Here is a 25,341-nt window from a genome sequence, read left to right as displayed (position 1 = left end):
ATTTACGGAGCAGGGCCAAACTTTGCCCTTAAGATAAGCTCTACATATCTTCAAAATATGCGCACGCATGTGTGTGTGTGTGTGTGTGTGTGTGTGTGTGTGTGTGTACGTGCTGATGTTGGAAGAGGGGAATAGGATCTTAGGTACTTTAATGTCAGATGGTAAACCAAATAATCCAATTATAAAAAGATGACATGCTTTCGAAATAATTTTCAGACATTGATGTTAACAAGAAATCAAGTTGTAGGATAATAAAATGTTTGAGCTGGTATAATTAAGGCAACCAAGGTCTTGAAAAACATACATCAGCCAAAATCATGCAGCCAATTCATGACTGCACTAGAGCTGGAATTGAAGTTTCAGTTCCCTTCCCGCCATTCCCTGCAGCCTCTGGGGGCAGGTGTCAGTGTCCTTTCTGCCGTTCCCTACAGCCTCTGAGCGCGGAGACTGCACCTGTCCTTTCACCACTGTAGCCCTACAGTGTAGTTTCAAGCCCCACTCACACACTGCAAATGTTTTATAAATATTTACTGAACAAATGATAAATGAAAGGATGCCCTCCTTAACTTTATTTCCTCTAAGACCAAGAAAGGCTCTGAAAACTTAGAGAAGAACGCTGGGTTTAATATCTGGCCATCAATAATGATTTTAATTTTACTCCTTAAAATATTTCAGCCTACAATCTAAGGGTGGAGTAAGTAGGGGGTTCAGATATTACCACTGTCAAAACCCTGCATACTCTGCTGGAACCATTCATACAAAATGCAATAATCAGCAACTAACAACAATGTGGAAAGACCCAGAACAAAGGCAACAGAGTATTTCATCAGATTTGATGCTAGAATTGAGGGCGTGTGACGTGTTTTCAGATAATCTCAAATTTACAAGATGTAAGTTAACATCTTACAATACAGGAATTAAAACAATGATCTGGTCAACTTAGAATAACAGATAATTACAGAGTTAAAAATATTAAGTTCAGGGCTGCCTGGGTGGCTCAGTGGGTTAAGCCTCTGCCTTTGGCTGGGGTCGTGATCTCAGGGTCCTGGGATCAAGTCCCGCATCGGGCTCTCTGCTGGGCAGGGAGCCTGCTCCCTCCTCTCTCTCTCTCTACTTGGGATCTCTTTCTGTCAAATAAATAAAATCTTTAAAAAAAGATATTAAGTTCAAACATAAAAAGATGCATCATGGTCCTACATGCATTTTTGTAAGAGTGCTACCCACTTGCTAGAAAGAGAAGAGTGTTTTCTAAGTGAATAGATGTGACTGCATTCTCTAATGCATTTACAGACTGTTTGAAAAAGCATGTATTAAAAAAAGAAAATGCATATGTTAATGATGATCAAACAAGTCCCGTGCAAGCTACTCTGACAAGAGTGCCAATCTCTCCAGCTTCCGCTGACCATCCACACTGGAGATGATCTGGCTAATAGAGCTTCTTCTCTCACATACAGATATGACAATAACGACTGTGATGTGGCTTCTTTTCTCTACATCTTTACATTGACTTGCCCAGTCACAGTTCATGCCTTACAATCAAAGACATTCAAAAGCTAGTTTCATGATCTTTTATGCTAAAACAAAAAATTTTGACCTAATCAGCAATATCTCCAAAACCATGTCATACACTATCGATGCAAAAAATGTATTCAAAATATGATTGTGATTCTAATTATTTCAAAACCAAATGGAACCTTCAGAAATTCCACTGAAACCATTAAATGGAGATCATCAAATATATTTAAAAAATCACACCATAAAAGTAGAGATTAAATATTGCAGAAACTTGAAGAACTTTGTGATTTTAAATCTATTTATGAAAACCAAAGACCCAAAACTTCAACTTAAAATTAAGTTGTGGACATAAACAAATACTTGGTTAAGCTCATGAAACACATTATTATGTGCCTTCATGTTCAATTGAAGGTATCTTCAATCAGAAACTTTACACCTTGCCAAGAGGGTCTATTTTTTTTCTGTCTGGCCTCAGTCAGAGGTGACATAAGCATACTCAATCAACAACTCTCTAGTCTTAAACCCAAGATATTCGATAGCACCAATTTTAACATGTTTAGAAATTTCATTAATCACACTGAGGCTGAGAAGCTCAGTAAAATCCCCTGCCTACTTGAAAAATTGAAGCAGGAGCTGAAATAATTTCAGCAGCAACCCACAAAGTAAGCATGGTAAATTAAGGCCATTCATTTAACAAGTGTTTATTGAATGCCTACTATGTGCCTCTATCTTCCGGAATGATAACACACATTTGAGCTAAAGGAATATTCTGTCAGCAACCTAGACTGTCAACGTTAAAAGAAAAAGAGACATTGGATGAAAAATAGAATAATTAAAAAGTACAATCTTTAGCAACTGCCAGTAGCATTTAACAATTTTCATATAAAATCTCTCAATTGAATAATAACCTACATGTCAAGTAATCTATATATTACTCAAAATGTGTAGCTCTCTAAATTAAATTTCTCAAGGCTATTAGTTTTCATGAATCAAATAACAGCGAGAGATTTCACTGGTACCACCTAACTCTAGGGCAAGCATGCTGAAGTCACCTTTATCCTACTGTGCATGGTCCTAAAATGAAGATTATAGAGAATATATCTTATCTACGGTAAGTTTAAAAATAATGTTCTGAATGTGGTCACTAGAAATAAAAAGGAAAGGGTGGATTATTCACAGTGCAATATGTCGTTATTCAATATACTGTCTTCAAGAGAGCTTTGAAGGATATAAAAATTCATGTCATACTCCACAGTAAGGCAGAGATGATGCTCCAACAAAGGGGAAAATTCATTTTTGCTTCAGTGAGAAAATTACATTGTGACACGAAATGAGTGTTAATTGTTCATGTGCATTCATATCAGATACTATGCTGCCTAATTCTGTAATTCTTATTTATCCCTACATACATTTTTAGCACTTTATATCTTTATTAATCTCAGGAAATCTGAATGAAAATTCCAAAAATACAGATTATGGCAACTTCTCTTTACTTACATATGACATCAGTTAACTTGGACGTTTTCTGAATTTCTGGTTACTATATCATGCAGTTAAAAAAAATGGGCTGAAGAGTTTGAATCTCAACCACATAGTTTTCTATGTATCTTTGAACAAATCATTTAACCCATCAGGCACTCAGATTTTATGTACATGCACAAGAATAATAACAGCTCCTACCTTACACTGTTACCGTGAGAATCAAAATACATAACACAGCTAGTATTACATATAGTATTACTATATGCTAAGCCCTACTATATTTCATATATTAGCTGACAAACCTCAAAACTCTATGAGGTAGGTATTGCTGCTACTACTACTACTACTACTACTATCATCTCAGCTTCTTTTTTTTCAGATGAAAGAAAACAGAAAGTTCAATAATTGCCCCAAAGACATGCAGCTAGTTAGTAGCACAACTAAGAATCAGAAGGAAGACATTCTGGCTCCCAACCCTGCACCTTCACCACTACACTCAACGTCTGTGTACCCAGAAGCTCTCTGCAAACCATTTAAAACAATGCACACGTATTTGTTGTGCTGTTGTTGTCACTAGTAGTTCTCCACCAACACTGCCTAACCTAGGAGCATCCAGAGTTTTGCCTTTTCCTGGGTTTCTTGCTAGGCTGGCCTGCCCTTTCGCTCATCACTGCATGGACAAATCCCAAGTCCAGCCATGGTCTCTCTTGATCAGTCCAGCTCAAGAAAATCTCTGTTCTTTGAGCCTTGGTAGCAATTTTGTTCCCCAGCTTTACTGAGATAAAACGGACATATAACACTGTAAATTTAAGGTATACAACATGATTTGAACATGTATTTCGTAGGAAATATTTACCACAAAATGTTACTTATGGCACTCATCACCTCATAGTTACCATTTGTGTGTGGGGGGGCGGGGGGGGTGTTTAGAACATTTAAAATCTACTCTCTTTGTAACTTTTAAGTGTACAATACTGTATTTTAACTACAGACACCATGCTGTACATTAGATCCCTAGAACTTACTCATCTTATAAATGAAAATCTGTACCCTTTAACTAATATTTCCTCATTTCTGCTATTGCCCAGAACCTTGGCAACCACCAATCTACTCTGCCTGGCAGCAATTTTTTTAACCTTTGTTATGGCTCTTAATACTGATTTGTCATGATTTTAAAAATCACAATTTATAATTTTAAAAACTCATATACATCTATAGTACCAAGTAGATGAAGACATCGCAGATGTTTGATTTTTCAGTATCCAAACACACTTCCAGTGTGGGAGAGAAATTCCAAAATCAGTAGAAGGCAGAGCCCCGTTTTCACCACTGAAGCCAAAGGAAGGTAGAGATTCCTTAATCTTATCATTCTAAGGTATCCAGTTGCCTCTAAGTTCTACCTTTCCCAGAAGTCCTTTTCTACTTGTCATGGTCAGGTCTAAGTATTAGGGGCACCTGATATATGGACTTAAAACGCTCTGCTTTGATGACTTTAAAGAAGGAGAAGTGCAGTAATCTGGTTTCAAGTGGAGCAGTGATATTTTCCAGCAGATTTGGAAAACAGATTAATGAGTTTCTATACTGTGCACACAGTAGGCACTCATATATGTTTTAATGGATGTTTCTATTTTTTTTTTTTAAGATTTTATTTATTGTTAAAGCCTCTGCCTTCTGCTCAGGTCACGATCTCAGGATCCTGGGATCAAGCCCCACATCGGGCTCTGTTTAGCGGGGAGCCTGCTTCCCCCTCTCTCTCTGCCTGCCTCTCTGCCTACTTGTGATTTCTCTCTCTGTCAAATAAATAAATAAAATCTTAAAAAAAAAAGGGGGGGCGCCTGGGTGGCTCAGTGGGTTAAAGATTTTATTTATTTATTTATTTATATGAGAGAGAGCACGAGAGAAAGAGTGAGAGAGGACAAGTGCTGGGGAGGGGCAGAGGGAGAGGGAGAAGCAGACTCCCACTGAGCAGGGAGCCCAAAGTGAAGCGGGGCTCAATCCCAGTACCCTGGGATCATGACCTGAGCCAAAGGCGACGCTTAACCAACTGAGTCACCCTGGTGCCCCATGGATATTTCAAACAGGAACCATTTTGCCAAGAGTAAGCAAAGAAATCTTTTTTCCTTATGGAACACAACACAAACATTCATCTATCCAGGAAAGCTAAGATATATTCTCTTTCGGGTAAGAAAGTAAATTTACCTTTTCATGTCCTCTTCCTGGCCTTGGATCCATTTAAAATCTGTAGCTTTTTGTATATATGATGTTTTGCACTAACACAGGTTAGAATAAACCTTTTGGCTAATTAGTTCTCCCAGTAGTTTTGTTTCACATTTCTCTAGCATTTTTTTTTAAAACATTTTTAAACCAGGACTTGATTTTTCAATGGGATTTTATTCCCATGTCATATGCTTTAAACAAGCATCTTAACTCCCCATACTATTTCAAAACATTTACATGGTTCAACAAATAATTCTTGTTGGATTTCCTCTATTGTTTGGATTTTCCAATTTGAGCAGCTTTATATTAGTAAAATAATTTTTCATTATTTTTCTTAATAACTTTCACTATTTGCTCTTAAATTTGATTTCAATCCATAGAACCTCTTTTTAATGTGCCAAAATTCATGTTCCATTCCATTATCATAACTTTATATAAGTTTACATGGCACATATGAACTTTCTTAAAAGTTTCTCTACAATCAAATAAGGCTCTAAATTAAATTATGTTTCAAATCATTTTCTATGTTCTGCTCATTGTTATAATTAACTAGAATCATTTTTACCTCAATCTTTAAGGACCTCTATAACCCACCTTTTCTTTCCTGTTCAACAAGCTACCTTAACTCTCACTGTGCTGGCAACCCCTTCTAACCGATCATCACTTTCATAATTTGATCTCAGCATATCTTTCCAAACATTTCGTCCACAGTTCATCTTAAAGAAACCTTTACTCCAAACTTGCTTTTACTGTTCTCCAAATACACCATGCTCTCTCCAGCCTTATAGCTTGGCACTCACCCTCCTCCTCTTCTCCAGTGCTTTCTCCAGACTCTTCAGAAAAGCCAACCTGTTACCTTCCCTCGCAAATTGTTGGACAGAGCTGTGGATATTTTACTTTTATTCTCCGACTTCTTCCAACTTCATCTTTCTGTTTTCCTGTTATCTCTTCTATGCACTCCAAAGACTTCCTCTTGTTCCAGACCATGTTGAACAAGCCTCTTCTTCCTCCTCCTTGATGATTTATATACTGCTCTAAGTCCAAACTTTCCATTATTCTTCCTTTATGCTGGCCTTTATCGCGGTTTGCCTTTGAGAGATAATTATTCTTTGGCTATTTCTTTCTCCCCGTTCCTCTATGAACATCCTTTACGCATATAACAAGTGGACAAATCTTCCACATGAAATATCTGGGTTACATTTTTAATTCTATACTTTTACTTTCTGGGCCAATAATAGAATAGATCTCCAGAAAGAACAGACATTCAGTTGCTGAATGGAAGAAATGTTGCCTTCCTATTCAAAAGCAGCCCTTCTGACTAATTAAAGAAATATGTCAAAACAGTTCCCAAGAAGAACCCATATGTCAGCCAAAGAATTAAATATTTTGAAAATGAGAAGAACCACTTGGTCTATTTTTCAATAGAGATTGAGAACAAAGGAAAAGAAGAAAGACAGGGCAGGAATAAATCAGAATTCAAGCTGAAATAAATATAGAAATCTCCAGTTGTAATGAAAGGGAAAACTATGTAAGCTTAGGACTCTGGTGAAGCCCTCAGACATTATGTACATAGCTGAGTTTTTTACTACATTTCTAACACTTGCCACCAGTTTTTGACCAAAACCAAGTTCTCAAAAAAGAAAAATGGGACACAAAGTGTACTGGAATGATGGGCAACAGACAAAGCCTTTTGCAAGATACAAATACTTTTTAAAAACAGTGTGCTTCAAAAACAGGTGGAGGGGGTTTGGAAACAGTGAGCACTGAAGATGTCAGTGTTTAGTGAGAATGGACTTCATGAAATATAAAGCACCATTCGAATATAAGCTATTTATTACTACTGGACAGGAATGTAGTTACCTCTTACCCACTGAGGGGTAACAAATGGTATTGAGTCCCATTACTTCCTTCAAACTTCAAATGGCAAAAGCAGTTAGGGGAAAAAAGAATACTGGAAAGGATTTATTTCTCTTTTTAAATCTGAGGGAACCGGGCTCCTAAATGTCCAAGTAGTAGGAAGGAGAGGTACTCAGTAGCAGGATGCTGGTGCAATTTGGCTATGAGCCTTCCAGGATCGAATAAAAATATGTGTTTATAGAAGCAGGGCAGCTGCTCAGCTAGCTTGGATGCCTACCCTTTAAGGACTCAAGATTCGCCATTTTCCTTAGTCAACTACTTCTGCAGTCTATGAGAAGTATCAAACTAAAGAGTAAAGATATAGAGATGTTTTGGGTACTGAGCTTCCTGAAGACAACATCAGTCTCTTCCTTATAAGCCATCAGAGCAGTTCAAATAAGGTACCATCACAATGTTCCCATCTTTGGGCTGTCTGCAGAAATGGTTAGAAATTGCCCACCATTGATTTATTCAATATATACTTGTTGATACTATATCACAGCAGATACTGTGGGCATCAAAATGAGTAAGAAAAATAACAAATGTCATATATGTATAATGCACGCACACATACACTACCATGAATAAAGCTTGTCACTTTGCAGGTTGTAGGTATTCATTACTAATTTCCTTCCTTCCTCTTCTTACCATACAGCTCCATGTTCTTGCTTACCACTCTAATGGGGACAAGCAAACAAATAATTCTGTTATAGTGAAATTTGCGACATTATATGTGATATAATGTGAAATGATGTGGTATGAAATATGACATGGGAGTGACAGGAGCACGTGCCAAGTCAGCTGAGTCCTAGGCCACAGTTTGCCTGGTGGACACTGGCCAACATAGAGGAATAAGAAGTAATCACAATTCAATGGATTTGTATTTCAAGAAACACAATAAATATTTCTTCTGGAATCTAAACCAGTTGATAAAAGAAAAGGTCATGTCAATTTAAATGGGAATTACTACTACTAATTGCTTTGCTTAAAAAAAAAAAAGTAGCAGAAGAAAACCAGAGCAGAGCAGAGAAACTAATTTTTTACTAACAATCAAATGCAGAAGAAATTCTAAATCTCTGTCAAAAACAGGGCTAAGTGAACTATTTCTGAAGCAACAAAAAAGACCCCTAAGCAAGAAATTTTTATAATCACCCTCTTTCTAGGTCGGAACTCTGTTAGAATGAGACAAAGAAAAATCTGGACCTGGAATAAGAGGAAGATGTTAGGAATCCATTCGCCACACTGACAGAGATCTGTTTAACAAACAGATGGACGGCCAGAGTAATCAGATATCACAGAAAAAGGGAACAGATTAAGGGGAATAAATGAAAAATTATGACTCCAGAGTAAAGGGCGAAACAGTTTTTAGGACATCATTAGGTTAAGTTAGTGGAAAAGAGAAAAGAAATTCTTAGAAAATGATAAAGGAAAGAATCATTTTTCATGTTTCTCCATAAGAAAGCATTCAGTGTGCTTGGAAAAATTAAATTAGATATTTTAATGTACCTGAGTAAATGTTAAATGAATTCTGGAATTTAAAAATCCCTAGTGCTCACTCCACACAACCTAGAATGGGAGGAGAGAAGAAGAGGAATGCTGCCACACAAAATAAATGACTTGTTTGGGTTTTCTTTTACCAGCCATAAATAAAGGGTGTCTTGCAAGTATATAGATAGGATCCAAGAAAGCTAGTGGGGTATTTGTTTTTTGATATTTTCCTCTTCTCTTTTTTTTAAGGAATAGAAAGCCATAATAAAGAAAAGATCTAGGAAGTCTACAAATTTCATTAAAATATAATTGGACTTGCAGGAACAATTACTGTGCCGTACTGTAAGGGGAGCTCTTGGCACATAAGAGCAAAGTACACGTATGAGCTCATCTACCAGCCTCGGCAAGACCCACTTCCAGCTAGAAGCAGTCATGTTTCAACACCTCCGATTCCCTAATGCTGACAAGCTAAACAACTTGTTTTGTCTCTGGGAGCTCTTCTCTGGTGATTAACTGCTTATGGTGAATACTAATTATAGGAAAGGACAGTATTGAAGAAGTAGAGTCCTATTTCCTCTACCTGCAGCCTTGAATGTGTCTCTGAGTCTAGAAAAGTACCAGGTAGAGCCACTGCAAACCAAAACCAAGAAAAATATCTCCTCCCCCATGGTAAATAAATGTATCCCCTTCTACTTTTTAGAATAACAGAGTTCACTGACAATAAACCTCCTTTAACCTCTGGGCTCCAAACCAAAGAGGATTACAACAATAAAGTGAGTGTTTTAAAGGCTATAATAATCATATGGATAAATGTGCAGCAAGAGCTTGTGAATTAGTAACTATCAGTGTCCTCAATTCCCCACGTCCCATGTTGAAAATTTACCCTAAATTGTCAGTTCTTAGGAACTGCACCTCAGATTAAAATCTTCCCACCAGGGAGTCTATGAGAATTTGTTCTTGTGTTTTAAATCCTAAGTGCTTGTTAAACCGCCAACACTGCAAAATTAGAGACCATTAAACAATATAAGGCAGCAAGTGATTAAATCTACCAAATACACATTCAAAGCAGCTTAAGCTACTTTTTAATTAAAAATAAAATATCACTGGCTAAATTCAGATGTCTTAGCTATTCAGAAAAAGTTAGAAGGCTGTTCAAAATGCAAAATGCTGCTGATAAGGCCAGAAAGAAAAGGAGAAATGGGGGAGGAGATGGGCTGGGGAGGGAGCTCCTGTAGTCCCTGTGCCCAAGGAGGCAGGGCCTTGCAGTGCTGACCCGGTTTAGTCAGAGGATGAGAAGGGGGAGTCATTGCCGCACTACAGGGTGAGAACTCCATGTGGCTGCTGATTAAATAAGCTTTATTAGCCAAGGCCTCAGAGGAGACAGGGTGTTCCACCTTCTTGGCAAGGGGAATGAGTTGAGTAACAGCACCTCAGGAAGCTATGGCACTGGAGATGTATAGACGGCCGAAGGAAATGTTCGTGCTATTTTTAAATGTAGCTTGAACTACTTGATAAAGAGTTTGTGAAATCATTATTAGCATTTGGGGAAAGTGGCATGGGGGCTTCTGATGAACAGAATCACTTAAGAGTGAAAGACATTTTTACTGTAAAGTTAGAAGTACACAAACATTGTAGCTTTAAGTTGTTCCTACTTGTTTAAGGAAAAGAAAAAGGGCCAGGGGACTTAGTCAACGTTGGGCAGGAGGCCAAGAATCTGAAGATCAGACTTAAGGCTGGGATGATATCATTCACTCTGAAGTCTTGATACTCTTTCTAAAGCATGAGAAAATTTACTGGTAAAACCTTACCTCACCCACAGTTTTCTTATTTTTAACTCTTATTTTTTTTTCCCTCTCAAGAATAATTTTCTAAATCTGCTTTCTGCCTTATATGTAAATGTTATGAATTTACATTTAGCAAGCGACATGGTCTTACCTAAAAAGCTTGCCCTAAAGTAAAGCACAGGCACTTGGTAGCTACAGGAGTATAAGACATGATACTCGTATTTAACCACTTCACTTCCCGCTGTGGTCTCAGTCACTTCAAAATCATCCGGGGGTAGTTCTAAAGCCTCCTGAAACAAAGCAAAACAAAAACAAAATGGGTTTGTCAGTTTAAAAAAAAAAGAGTACATTAGCACAGAAAGGGAAAGAGGAGAGTTTCTTCTGGCAAAATAACAGTTAAATAAATATAGGACTATGAGGTAAGGAAAAGGGAGTTTCCAACACTAATGTTTAATGTTTGAGTCCTGGGTAAATAGTAAAACCAGAAAACATTAACATTAAGTAATTCCAGATTGTTTTTGAGAGACAAAGCAGCTCTGGGTAAAGAAACAGGAAGGAAAGGGGGGGGGGGGAAGCAAAAGGTATGTTGCAACAGCAACTCTGAAAAATCTTTACTGTACAATTTTAGCAACAAGATGATGGCTCTACAAGCTACCTTCTTCCCTACCTGTGAAAGCTAAAAACATCCTAACAATTGAACAAGAGACTGTGAAATGTCCCTAAAGATTCTATTGTACTTGCCAAAAGATGATTCATTGTGTGCGGAACAATTCCCAGTTCCATTTTGAATGAGAAAGTTATTTTGCAAGAGGCTGAGTATGTTAGGTACATTTCAAAACCTGAGATGAGTCTGTTTTCTTTATTATTGTGCTATCTGTGGCATATTTCTACAATATATCTTGATATTTATAATAGAATAAATGGCAAATGCTAATGCCAACTTAAACACGGTTTTTGTAGGTAAAGATGGTTATAGGTAGCTCACTTCTCACTAATCATTCTTTACTGAGGGATTTTTTTAAAAATTATTATTATTTGTGGGTGTTTCTAAGGAATTTATCTTAATGTTTGGAAGCAATTGATTGGACATGTTAAGTCAGAATCTCGTTCTATCTACACTCATTTATTTGGGTTGATTTGAGTTGAAAAATTTCCTTTGAAATTAAATTAGTAAAAGGAAAGAAGCAGGTTGGTTTGGCTCATTCCTACCCCTCATTAAAACTGTACAACAATGAACAATTGGAAAGAGTTACAGGAAAGATTTCAAACTTTATCAATATGAAATAAGGTTTCCTATGGAGATAAGCAAAGCCACAGACTCCTCTCCAGATCTGTATCTGCTTTACTAATTGCCCACTCACAGTCAATTCATTGGGGGAGATACTACACTGGATAAATCACAACCGAGATACTTACAAAATAGTTTTCACTAAACTCCAGTAAACACTATCAATTAAATAGAACGAATTAAGTAACCAGAGAGAAATCAACAAAATATATATTCCAAATACAGAAAGTTAATACAGTCGCAAGAAAGAGGTTTTTCTGTTTATTTGGTTTTTCATTAGGCAGTTACCTGTATCTCCTTTAAAGCAGTTCTTCAAACCAAATTCTTTCTTTTTGGACAAAGATTAGTTTGTTTTGTATTTATAATTTCTTTCCTTTTTTTTTTTTTTTAACATTATAAAGCATTATGTCTTTGTAGATTTAAAAAAAAAAATCATTGCAGGGGTGTCTGGGTGGCTAAGTCAGTAAAGTCCCTGACTCTTGATTTCAGCTCAGGTCATGATCTCAGGGTTGTGAGATCGAGCCCTGTGTTGGGCTCCACAATGGTCATGGAGCCTGCTTCAGATTCTCTCACCCTCTCTCCCTCTGCCCTGCACCCTCTCATCCCTCTCTTAAAATTAAGTAAATAAATACATTGCAAATATTGCACAAGTATATAAAATAAAAAGGGAAATTCCCCTCATCCCAGCACCTCTATTCTTCCAGTATGTAACCATTTTTAACCAGTGAGTATTTTCCCAGACTTTCACAATTGTTTGGCCTATAATCACGTGCACACACACCCATACACTTACACCCACCCATCCACCCTTGATTCAATCATGATGTATACGGTCGCCTGGGTGCGTCAGGTAAGCTTCAGACTCTTGGTTTCAGGTCAGGAAATGTTCTCAAAGTCATGAGATTGAGCCCTACCTCAGGCCCCGTGCTGGGCAGAGAGGTTGCTTAAAATTCTCTCTCCCTCTCCCCTCTGCTTCTTCCCTTACATGTGCGCACACACGTGCATGTGCACACATTCTCTCTCTCAAAAAAAAACCAAAACAAAATACATATATTCCTTGATTTGATTTTTTTGCTTTTTAGTCATGGACATCTTATCACGTCCTACCATGTCAATGCTGTAGATTTTGTTCTTTCATTTTTAAATTTTTTTAAATATTTTTATTTATTTACCTGAGAGAGCACAAGCAGGCAGAGCAGCAGAGGGAGAGGGAGAAGCAGGCTCCCCTCTGAGCAGGGAGCCCGATGTGGGGCTCGATCCCAGGACCCTGGGATCATGACCTGTGCCAAAGGCAGTTACTTAACCAACTGTTTTGCTTTCTTTTAATGGCTTCACTGTATTCCATTACATGACTATGCTATAGTTTGTTTTAGCATTTTCATATTGTTAGCTATTTTAGGTTGATAATAATTTTCTGCTACTACAACTAATACTATAATATATATCATACCACATATATCCTTATACACCTCTATTTTTCTGTGGTAGATTTCTAAAGAGGGCATTATTATATGAAAAGCTATGTGCATTTTAAAGTTCAATAGATAATTGCCAATCTGTCCTCAGAAAAAGGCTGCATCGATTTACATTCCCAGCAAGAATGTAGGAGAATGTCCTTTCCCGCACCCCATAAGTACTTGAATATTATTTGCTTTTAATTTTTGTGTATTTGATGAATTTTTAAATGTCATTTTTTGTTGCCCTTTTTTAAAAATTTTATTTATTTATTTGACAGAGAGAGATCACAAATAGGCAGAGTGGCAGGCAGAGAGAGAGAGGGGGAAGCAGGCTCCCTGCTGAGCAGAGAGCCTGATGTGGGGCTTGATCCCAGGACCCTGAGATCATGACCTGAGCCGAAGGCAGAGGCCTTGACCCACTGAGCCACCGGCACCCCTTTTGTTGCCTTTTTAAAAAGATTTATTGGGGCGCCTGGGTGGCTCAGTGGGTTAAGCCTCTGCCTTCGGCTCAGGTCATGATCCCAGGGTCCTGGGATCGAGCCCCACATCGGGCTCTCTGCTCCGCGGGGAGCCTGCTTCCTCCTCTCTCTCTGCCTGCCTCTCTGCCTCCTTGTGATTTCTGTCTGTCAAATAAATAAATAAATCTTTAAAAAAAATTTTTTTAAAGATTTATTATTATTACTATTATTTTTAGAAAGGTGGGGGAGGGGCAGAGAGCGAGACGCTGACTCCCTGCTAAGAGAAAAGTTATTTCTAATATACAAAGAGTTTAGATACTTCCATAGGCTAGGCTTGGGACTCAATCCCACCACCCTGAGATCATGACTTCAGGCAAAATCAAGAATTAGATGTTTAACCAACTGAGCCACCCAGGTGCCCAGCATTTTTTGGTTTTAAATTCCAGTTTATTGATTCCTAGTGAAAGTGAACATTTATTCATATGTGTATTGGTAATTTGCATTATTTTGTGGTTTGCCTGTTCCTACCCTTTGCTTATTTTTTGATATTTAGTTTGCACCTTTCCTATGGAAGTATCTAAACTCTTTGTATATTAGAAATAGCTTTTATTGGATATAGATATATCCCTCTGCATCATACAAAAACAAAGATGCACAAAGATATGTGTGATATGTATACGTATGTATATGTATGTGTGTGTATATATAAAAAACATTTTCATTCAGTTTTCTTTTTAACTTTGTTTCTTATTTTATCATAAAGATTTTTTTCGGGCACCTGGATGGCTCAGTTGGTTAAGTGACTGCCTTTGGCTTGGGTCATGATACTGGAGTCCAGGGATCAAGTCCCGCATCGGGCTCCCTGCTCAGCGGGGAGTCTGCTTCTCCCTCTGACCCTCTCCCCTCTCATGCTCTCTCTCTCTCACTCTCTCTCAAGTAAATAAACAAATCTTTAAAAAAAAAAAGATTTTTGTCACTTTTATGTAGTAAAATCCATACATCTTCTTTTTGCAGATTCTGAGTTACCCATCTTCATTAAAAGGCCACCTACTATGGTCCACCTCACCCTTAAAAATTATAAAAATGTTAAACTTTATTCTGCACACACATACCTATGATGTCTTTAACTTTATGTTTAGATCATTAGTCGATCTAAATTTTGTTTTTGCATATGGTGTGAGAATTTTTCCCAAAGGATTTCTAATAGTCCTTCTTTCCCCACTGCTTCTTAATGCCACCTTTACTGTAAATTAAATTTGTGTGTATGTTTATTCCTTATTCTCTACTGAGCTATTTCTCTCCTTAGACAATCACTGTCCAATTCTTAGTAAATACTGAAGTGGGTCATTAATTTCTGCAGCAAACTGCAGATACAGACTGCCTGAGACTCAGTCCTGCTAGGGAGGATAAAATTCCTAGAAAGAATCTCCTTCACTTAAATTCAAATTCAACACTCAGGTATGCACTGGGGTTGACACCAGGTACTTGCAGTGGTGATCAATTGGACATAAATCCAATTTCTCTGGAACAGTTAGGAGGCCCAAGGAATAAGAAAGGGGACAGGGGGCGCCTGGGTGGCTCAGTGGGTTAAGCCGCTGCCTTCGGCTCAGGTCATGATCTCAGGGTCCTGGGATCGAGTCCTGCATCGGGCTCTCTGCTCAGCAGGAAGCCTGCTTCCCTCTCTCTCTCTCTCTGCCTTCCTCTCCGTCTACTTGTGATCTCTCTCTGTCAAATAAATAAATAAATAAAAAAGAAAGGGGACAGACATACAAGCTTCCTGAAGAGCCATGAGAAGTCTCACTCTAATCACTATTCTCATCAGCAGGAGTACCTTTGTGGGGTTTCAAAACAGGAGTGTTTGAGCACTTCTTTCACTGGGAGGGCTGCTGTGTTTCCCAGTCCCTCGCTCTGGGCAGCTACCTATGGGCAAAGACATTTTTGCATATTAAATGAATTTGAATCCTCAGCTTATATCTGCCGGGATCTATCCATCATTCACAGTCACCTCTATGATACTCATGCAAATGTCATGCAATTTGGAAACCTCAATCTTCTACATCTTTTCTGCTTCCCCTTCTGAAAGTGCCAAATGGTATTAGACTAGGGTTCTTGTCTTATTCGTCTTTGTACTCCCAGAGACTCTAACACAGAGCTGAGAACCATAGTGAGCAACACTTTCTATTTCAGGAGCAGATCTGTTTCCTCCCATCCAAGTATTTGACAACAAACTTCATTGTTAATTCACCAGCAACACCATCCCCACCACAAAGTCTGAAAAGAAATGGAGAAATAAAAATGCAAAAGATCACCAAAAATGATAAACAAATGGCAAATGAGCCATTAAGCAAGTTAAAAGTACAATTAGATACCGCTATGTATCTATCGGAGTGGCTAAAATAACAAACAGTGATAATGCTGGTGGAGATGCAGAGAAACTAGATCATTCATACACTGCTGCTTGGCTATAAAATCATACTGCAATTTCTTATAAAACTAAACAGGTAATTAACATACAACCCACCAATTACACTCATGGGCATTTATCCCAGAGAAATGAAAAAACCTGTACACAAATGTTCACAGCAGTTTTATTCAGAATAGCCCAGAACTTGAAATATTTCAAATGTCCTTCAACAGGTCATGGTTAAACAGTGATACAGTGTTCCACACTACTCAGTAATCAAAACAGCAAACTGTTTTGTTTTGGTTTTTTTGCTTTCATTTTTATTAAGCTTTTTAATTCCGATATAGTTAACATACAGTATTAGTTTAGTTTCAGGTGTACAAAAGTGATTCAACAATGCTCTACCTTACTCACTGTTCTTCAAAATGAGCATACTCTTTAATGCCCAACAACTATTTCACCCACTTCTGGTAATCCTGGTAATCTCTATAGTTAAGAGTCTCCTTCTTGATTTGTGTGTGTGTGTGTGTGTGTGTGTGTACGCGCGTGCGTCTTTTTTCCCCCTTTATTTGTTTCTTAAATTCCACATATGAATGAAATCATATGGTATTTGTCTTCCTCTGACTGATTTATTTCACTTAACATAATACCCTCTACTTCCAACCACATCATTGCAAATGGCAAGATTTCATTTTTCGATGGCCGAATATTCCATTATATATATATCTACCACATCTTCTTTATTCATTCGTCTGTTGATGGACATCTGGGCTCTTTCTATAGTTTGGCTATCGTTGACATTGCTGTTATAAATGTTGGAGTGCAGGTGCCCCTTTGGATCACTACATTTGTATCTTTGGAGTAAATTCCTAGTAGTATAATTGCTGGGTCATAGGGTAGCTCTATTTTCAACCTTTTGAGGAACCTCCATACTGTTTTCCAGAGTGGCTGCACCAGCTTGCATTCCCACCAACACTATAGGAGGGTTCCCCTTTCTTTGCATCCTTGCCAAAAATCTGTCTTTTCCTGACATTAATTTTATAGATTCTGACTGGTATCTCATTGGGGTTTTGATTTGTATTTCCCTGATGCTGAGTGATGTTGAGGATTTCTTCATGTGTCTGTTGGCCATTTGTATGTCTTTGGAGAAATGTCTGTTCATCTCCTTTGCCCATTTTTTAAATTGGGTTATTTGTTTTTAGGTATAGAATTGTATCAGTTTTCTTAATATATTTTGGATACTAACCCTTTATCAGATATGTCATTTGCATATATCTTCTTCCATTTAGTAGGTTGCATTTTAGTTTTGCTGATTGTTTCCATTGCTGTGCAAAAGCTTTTTATCTTGGTGAAGTCCCAATAGTTCATTTTTGCCTTTGTTTCCCTTGCCTTTGGAGACATGTCTAGCAAGAAGTTGCTTCAGTTGAAGTCACAGAGGTTGCTGCCTGTGTTCTCCTCTAGGATTTTGATGGATTTCTATCTCACTTTGAGGTCTTTCAGCCATTTAGAGTTTATTTTTGTGTGTGGTGTGAGTGAGTGGATGAGTTTCATTCTTCTGTATATAGCTGTCCAATTTTCCCAACACCATTAATTGAAGAGACTGTCTTTTTTTCCATCGAATATTCTTACCTGCTTTGTCAAAGATTAGTTGATCATAGAGATGAGGGTCAATTTCCGGGGTTTCTATTCTGTTCCACTGATCTGTGTGTCTGTTTTCATGCCAGTACCATACTCTGTTGATGATTAGAGGTTTGTAATAGACCTTGAAGTCCAGATTTGTGATGCCACCAGTTTTGGTTTTCTTTTTCAATACTCCTTTGACTATTCAGGGTCTTTTCTGGTTCCATACAAATTGTAGGATTATTTGTTCCTGCTCTGTGAAAAAAGTTGATGGTATTTTGATAGGGATTGCACTGGACATATAGATTGCTCTAGGTAGCATAGACGTTTTAACAGTATTTGTTCTTCCAAGCCATGAGCATGAAAGGTTTTTCCATTTCTTTGTGTCTTCTTCAATTTCTTTCATGAGTGTTCTATAGTTTTCTGAGTACAGATCCTTTGCCTCTTTGTTTAGGTTTGTTCCTAGGTATCTTATGGTTTTGGATGCAATTGTAAATAGAACTGACTCCTTAACACCCCTTTCTTCTGTCTCATTGTTAGTGTATAGGAATGCAACTGATTTCTGTACATTGATTTTATATCTTGCTGCTTTGCTGAATTCCTTCATGAGTTCTAGCAATTTTGGGGTGGTCTTTTGGGTTTTCCACATACAGTAACATGTCATCTGCAAAGAGTGAGAGTTTGACTTCCTTGCTGATCTAGATGCCTTTTATTTCTTTTTGTTGTAGATTGCTGAGGCTAGGACTTCTAGTACTATGTTGAACAGCAGTGGTAAGAGTGGACATCCTTGCCATGTTCCTGACCTTAAGGGAAAAATCTCAATTTTCCCCATTGAGAATGATATTTGGTATGGGTTTCTCATTGACAGTTTATATGATATGGAGGTATGTTCCCTCTGTCCCTACACTGTGAAGAGTTTTAATCAAGAAAGGATGCTGTATTTTGTCAAATGCTTTTTCTGCATCTATTGAGAGGATCATATGGTTCTGGTCCTTTCTTTATGTAGTATATGGCATTGATTGATCTGCAGATGTTGACAAAATCCCAGAGTGAATAACCCTTTTAATGTACTGTTGGATCCTATTGGCTAGTATCTTGGTGAGAACTTTTGCATCCATGTTCATCAGGGATATTGGCTTGTAATTTTCCTTTTTGATGGGGTCTTTGTCTGGTTCTGGGATCCAGGTAATGCTGGCCCTTCCTTCAATGCTGGAAAGAGTTTGGAAATTTTCCTTCCATTTCTATTTTTTGAAACATCTTCAGAAGAACAGGTATTATTTCTTCTTTAAATGTTTGGTAGAATTTCCCCTAGGAAGCCATCTGGCCCTGGGCTCTTGTCTGTTGGTAGATTTTTTTTACTACTGCTTCAGTTTCCTTACTGGTTATGAGTCTGTTCAGGCTTTTTATTTCTTCCTGTTTCAGTTTTGGTAGTTGCTACTCTCTAGGAATGCATCCATTTCCTCCAGATAGCCTAATTTATTGGCATGCAGTTGCTCATAAAATGTTCTTATAATTGTTTGTATTTCTTTGGTGTTGGTGTGATCTCTCCTCTTTCATTCATGATTTTATTTATTTGGGTCCTTCCTCTTTTCTTTTTGATAAGTCTGGCTAGGGGTTTATCAATCTTATTAATTCTCTCCAAGAACCAGCTCCTAGTTTCATTGATCTGTTCTACTGTTCTTTTGGTTTCTATTTCATTGATTTCTGCTCTAATCTTTATTTTTTCTCTTCTCCTGCTGGGTTTAGGCTTTATTTGCTGTTCTTTCTCCAGCTCCTTTAGGTGTAAGGTTAGGTTGTGTATTTGAGACTTTGCTCATTTCTTGAGAAAGGCTTATATTGCTATATACTTCTCTCTTAGGAACACCTTTGCTGCATCCCTAAGGTTTTGAACAGTTGTGTATTCATTTTCATTTGTTTCCATGATTTTTAAAAATTCTTGTTTAATTTCCTGGTTGACCTATTCATTCATTACTAGGATGCTCTTTAGCCTCTATGTATTTGAGTTCTTTCCAAATTTCCTCTTGTGATTGAGTTCCAGTTTCAAAACATTGTGGTCCAAAAATATGAAGGAAATGATCCCAAACTTTTGGTACCTGTTGAGACCTGATTTGTGACCCAGGGTGTGATCTATTCTGGAGAATGCTCCATGTGCACTCAAGAAGAATGTGTATTCTGTTCATTTAGGATGGAGTGTTCTGAATATAACTGTGGTCCAGTGTGTCATTCGAAGCCCACATTTCCTTGTTGATCTTCTGCTTAGATGATCCGTCCATTGTGGTGAGGGGGGTGCTAAAGTCCCCTACTATTATTGTATTATTATCAGTGTGTTTCTTTGATTTTGTTATTAATTGGCCCACATATTTGTTTGCTCCCATGTCAGAGGCATAAATATTTACAATTGTTAGGTCTTCTTGCTGGATTGACCCTTTAATTAAAATATACTGTCCTTCCTCATTTCTTATTACAGTCTTTGGTTTAAAGTCTAATTTGTCTGATAGAAGGATTGCTACCCCAGCTTTCTTTTGATGTCTATTAGCATGGTAAATGGTTTTCCACCCCCTCACTTTAAATCTGGACATGCCTTTGGGTCTAAAATGAATCTCTTGCAGACAGCATATAGATGGCTCTTATTTTTTAATCCAATCTGATAACCTGTATCTTTTCACTGGGATATTTAGCCCACTTACATTCAGAATAACTACTGAAAGATATGAATTTAGTGCATGGTATTGCCTATAAAATGACTATTACTTTATATTATCTCTGTTGCTTTCTGGTCTATGTTACTTTTGGGCTCTCTCTTTGCTTAGAGGATCCCTTTTAAATTTTCTTATAGGGCTGGTTTGCTGATCACAAATCTTTAAGTTTCTGTTTGTCCCGGAAGCTTTTTATCACTCTTTCTCTTTTTGAATGATATCCTACCTGAATAAAGTATTCTTCGTCCCATGTTTTTCTCATTTAGCACCCTGAGTATATCATGCCAGTCCTTTCTGGCCTGCCATGTCTCTGTGGATAGGTCTTTTGCCAGTCTAATGTTTCCATCCTTATAGGTTACTTATCTCTTGTCTGGAGCTGCTTGCAGGATTTTCTCTTTGTCTCTGAGACTTCTAAGTTTCACTATTGTATGTCAAAATGCTGACTTATTTTTCTTGTTATTGGGGAGCAGTTCTCTGTGCCTCCTGGATTTTGATGCCTGTTTCCTTCCCCAGATTAGGGAAGTTCTCTGCTATAGTTTGCTCCAATATGCCTCTGCCCCTCTCTTTCCTCTTCTTCTGGGATCCCAATTATTCTAATATTGTTTCACTTTATGGTATCATTTATCTCTTAAATTTTCCCCTCATGATCCAGTTTATCTCTCTTTTTCTCAGCTTCTTTATTCTCTATCATTTGGTCTTCTATATCACTGATTCTCTCTTCTGCCTCATTTATTCTAGAGGTTAGGGACTCCATTTTTTACTGCATCTCATTAATAGCCTTTTTTATTTCAACTTGGTTAGATTTTAGGTCTTTTATTTCTCCAGAAAGGGATTTTTTAGTGTCTTCTGTACTTTTTCCAAGCCCAGCTAGTACCTTTATAATTGTTATTCTGATCTCTTGTTCTGACATCTTACTTATGTCCATACTGATTAGGTTCCTGGCAGTCAGTACTGCCTCTTGTTCTTTTTTGAGGTGAGCTTTTCTATCTTGTCATTCTGTCCAGAGAAGAATAGATGAACATGAAAACAAAATACTAAAATGACAATGATGACCCCGGAGAAATATATACTAAACAAATCAGATGAGACTCGAAACTGGGGGAAATAAAGAGAGAGAGAGAATATAACCAGTCAGGTGAGCAGAATAGAGCAATACACTGGAATCTGTGTGTAATTTGGTTGTTTTTTTAGAAAACTAGACCCCAAATTATAAAGAAGGAAAAACATATATATGTATAAAAATAAAGGTAAATACAATGAAAGGATAGAATATAACTGTAAAAATGGAAATTAAAAGAACAAAAGAGCAAAACAAAACACACAACAACAATAAAAAAGTAAGGGATAGCAAAAGACATGTGAATAGAACAAAGCAATATGCTTCTCCTGAGTGTATTTTGGTCAGTTTGGTAGAAGAAACTACATCTCAAAGTTGTAAAGAAAGAAAAACTTACATATACAAAAATAAAAATAAAATTAAATACATTGAAAGGATAGAATGTAACTGTAAAGATGAAAATTTTAAAAAGGCTTTAACAAGACAAAAAAGAAAAACAGAAGAGAAAGGGAAGAAGAAAAAGAAAAAAAAATAGAAAAACAACAGTAACAAAAAAGAGAATACAATCAGACAAGTGAATAGAACAGGGCCATACCCTGGATTTTGGGTGTATTTTGATCTGTTAGAAGAAAATGCATCCCAAAATTGTAAAGAAAGACAAACTTATATATATACAAAATAACATTAGATACAATGAAGGGCTAGAATGTAACTGTAAAAATTCAAATTAAAGAGGATTTTAAAAAGGAGTCGATAAAATAATTAGTTGGAAAAGTAAAAATAAATAAATAAATAGCCACGAATTCTATGTGCTGTATTTCCCTAGAGCTGCAGTTTTACAATTCTCAATTCTTGGTAAACTTGGTCTTGGCTGGATGTTCTTGCTGATCTTCTGGGGGAGGGGCCTGCTGTCTGGTTCTCAACTGTATTTGCTGGAGGCAGAATTCTACCACTCTTGCCAGAGGCCCTAAGTAATCTGCTCCAGATTGCTCTATGTGCCTTTTGTTCCCTGAAGGCTTTCCATGCAGCTTTAAAGGACGAGAATGAAAATGGCGGCCTCCCAATCTCCGGCCCTAGACTGAAAACTTGGGGCCCCTCTCCTTAGTGTGCCCTCAGAGAAAAGCACTCCTGTCTCCCTGGTCTCTGGCCACACTTTGTGCTCACTCAACCTGTGACCAAGCATTTCTACCTCAGGCATGCAACCCCATTTCAAGTCTCCAAAACCTGCAGACTCCTGTGGCATGTTGCAGAGCTGCTCCTCCCAGGGAAGGAAGGAGGGTTCTGTCATTTGTTGGGCCCCTGCTCAGAAAGCAGTGGCCTAACTGTGATGTGATTCATGGTTTAAGGCAACCCCAAGCTGAGAGCCCACTCCTAGGCTCACTCTTTGCAGATGGCTTCCCCACTCTGATGCCTGGGAGCTCTACCACACTCAGACACCCCTGGTCTTCTGGTGATCCCAAGGATCCTGAGACCACACTGTCCCAGCTAGGGTTTCGTCCCCACTTGGCAGCCTGAATGATGTCCCTCACTGGAGCAGTCTTCTAAACTTCTGATTTCATGCTCTGCTAATCTATCACTTGCCAGTAGCTGGCTGACAAAGACTCCCTCCCCCCGGGATCTATCTTCCAATATATTGCCTCGGATTCACTACTCCACACCTCCTACCTTGCAGAAAGTGGTCACTTTTCTATTCATAGAGTTGTGGCTATTCTTTTCTTTGATCTCCAGTTGAGTTTGCAGGTGTTCAGAATGATTTGATAGCTATGTAGCTGAATTCCTGGGACCAGACACAATTAAGGTCTCCTACTCCTCCACCATCTTGGACTGACTTACCTTCTATCTTTTCTCTTGTTGATGTGATGACCAAGATGATAGATTTGTGAATATTGAACCACTCTTGCATCCAAGGAATAAATCTCCCTTGCTCATGGTGAATGATCCTTTTTTAATGTACTTTTGGATTTGGTTTGCTGGTATTTTGTTGAGGATTTTTTGCATCCATGTTCATTAGAGATGGCGACCTATGGTTCTCTTTTTTTGTGCTGTCTTTATCTGGCTTTAGTATCAGGATAATACTGGCCTCACTGAATTCCTCTTCTAATTTTTGCAACAGTTTGAGAAGAATAGGTATTAACTCTTCTTTAAATGTTTGTAGAATTCACCTGTGAAGCCATCTGGTCCTGGACTTTTGTTTACTGGGAATTTTTCATTACTGGCTCAATTTCATTGCTGCTAATCTGTCTGTTCAAATTTTCTATTTCTTTCTGCTTCAGTTTTGGATATTTATCCATTTCTTCTAGGTTGTCCAATTCGTTGGCATATAATTTTTCATAATATTTTCTTATAATTGTTTGTATTTCTGTGGTTTTGGTTTTTACTTCTTCAACAGAGCAAACTATTGATACACACAACTATCTGGGTGACTCTCCTGAGAATTATGCAAGTGATAAAGCCAATCCAAAAAGACTACAAACTATATAATTCCATTCATATAACGTTTTTGAAATGTCAGATTTTTAGAAATGAAGACAAGAGAAAAGATTAGTGTTCGGAGGTGGGTGAAGGCACATGGGTTAGTGTTACAAAAGGGCAACATGAGGAATCCTTGTGGTGATGGAACTGTTCTGTATCTTGACTCTGGTGGTGGATATGTGAACCTACATGTGATAAAATTATATAGACCAAATACACACACACACATACACACACAAGCAAAAATGGGAAATCCAAATAAGATTAGTGGATTGTATCAATGTCAATTTCCTGGTTGTGATATTATATAACAATTTCACAAGACATTACCTCTGGGCGAAACTAGGTAAAAAGTACATGAAATCTTTCTGGTTACTTCTTATTACTGCATGTGAATCTACAGTTAACTAAAATATTTCTATTAAAAAATGAAAAGGAAAGATAGTGAGGCGATTTGAGTCTTGTTAAAAATGAATTAAAATTTCTAAGACCTCAGGTGCTAACAATACAGATGGCAGATGGATCAGGTTAGTAAAGACAGGCTAATGTCTAGGGTTTGTTTTACAATAACACAGGAGAGGGATTAGTGGATGGAGGCAGAGAAGGGGCATGATTTGGCCATGGAGTGGTAACTGATGGGGTTGCTTAATGAGTGCACTGGTATTTATTATTATACCATTCTGTCTACTTTTGTTAATATTCTAAATCTTCCAAAAAAAAAAAAAAAAGATAATAATGTTTTCTGAAAACATGTTGCCGGATAAAGAATTTTGGAACTCTAATGGTGAAAGGAACTTGAATCATTTTATCTAGCCCAACACTCAACAACAAAGCCCAGAAAAGTTGGTGGTTTACCCAATGTCACCCCTAGTTAGAGGCACAGATAGGCCTATAACCCATGAGGAAACACTAAAACCATTGCTCTTTGTACTGTAGTATGCCCCTTCTTAATTATTCCCATACTTAATTTGCACTAATGTTCTGGACAACATAAGATTAATAGCAACATTTTCAGTAAGTTTGCTAATTTTTTTCTTTTATTAGGTTTTTAAAGAAGGATTTAGGTATATTTAATTTAAGAGTTACTTGAAAAAGAAGTCACATGTACCCTTATTTTCCTCGAAATGTTGCTATTTCATTAAATTAGAAGATACTTGTGTTTACAAAATTACATCCATTCAAGGAGCAAAAAGATTAAGTGGTTCCCATTAATTACAGAAATTTTGATTTTATTGAATTCAATTAACAATAAGTTGACAGTGATCTCTCATTTAGAAAATCTGATATGAATTAAGCTTTACAACTAAATCCCATTAAACAGGGATCATGCTGAAGACACTTCATAGATATTTTATTGAAATCGAACCCAAATAGTGTGTTGGGCTTAGGAAATGAGATCCATATCTCTATTTAGCCTACAGGGAAAAGTAATTGAAGGAAGAAAAACTTTTCTTCTATCACCAAAAATCTCTATTACTATTACTGAGCAAACCTAAGTAACAAGCTT

The 25,341-nt window shown here is 37.5% G+C and overlaps 1 protein-coding gene across 15 annotated transcripts in view; it reads right to left on the bottom strand.

Annotated features, from left to right (window-relative positions):
- The window catches only part of ATG10 (autophagy related 10), a 315,713-nt gene that overhangs the window by 65,491 nt on the left and 224,881 nt on the right, over positions 1-25,341 (bottom strand). For all 15 annotated transcript variants that reach the window (XM_047730997.1, XM_047730998.1, XM_047731007.1 and 12 more), the window contains one exon: positions 10,534-10,672. In XM_047730997.1, coding sequence (XP_047586953.1) covers positions 10,534-10,672 — 139 coding nt within the window. The remainder of the gene's footprint in view (positions 1-10,533; positions 10,673-25,341) is intronic.

The sequence above is a fragment of the Lutra lutra genome, chromosome 5 (assembly GCF_902655055.1).
Source record: "Lutra lutra chromosome 5, mLutLut1.2, whole genome shotgun sequence".
NCBI lineage: Eukaryota > Metazoa > Chordata > Mammalia > Carnivora > Mustelidae > Lutra > Lutra lutra.
Note: the sequence above shows the minus strand (reverse complement) of the source record. Positions and strands in the feature narration are given on the sequence as shown.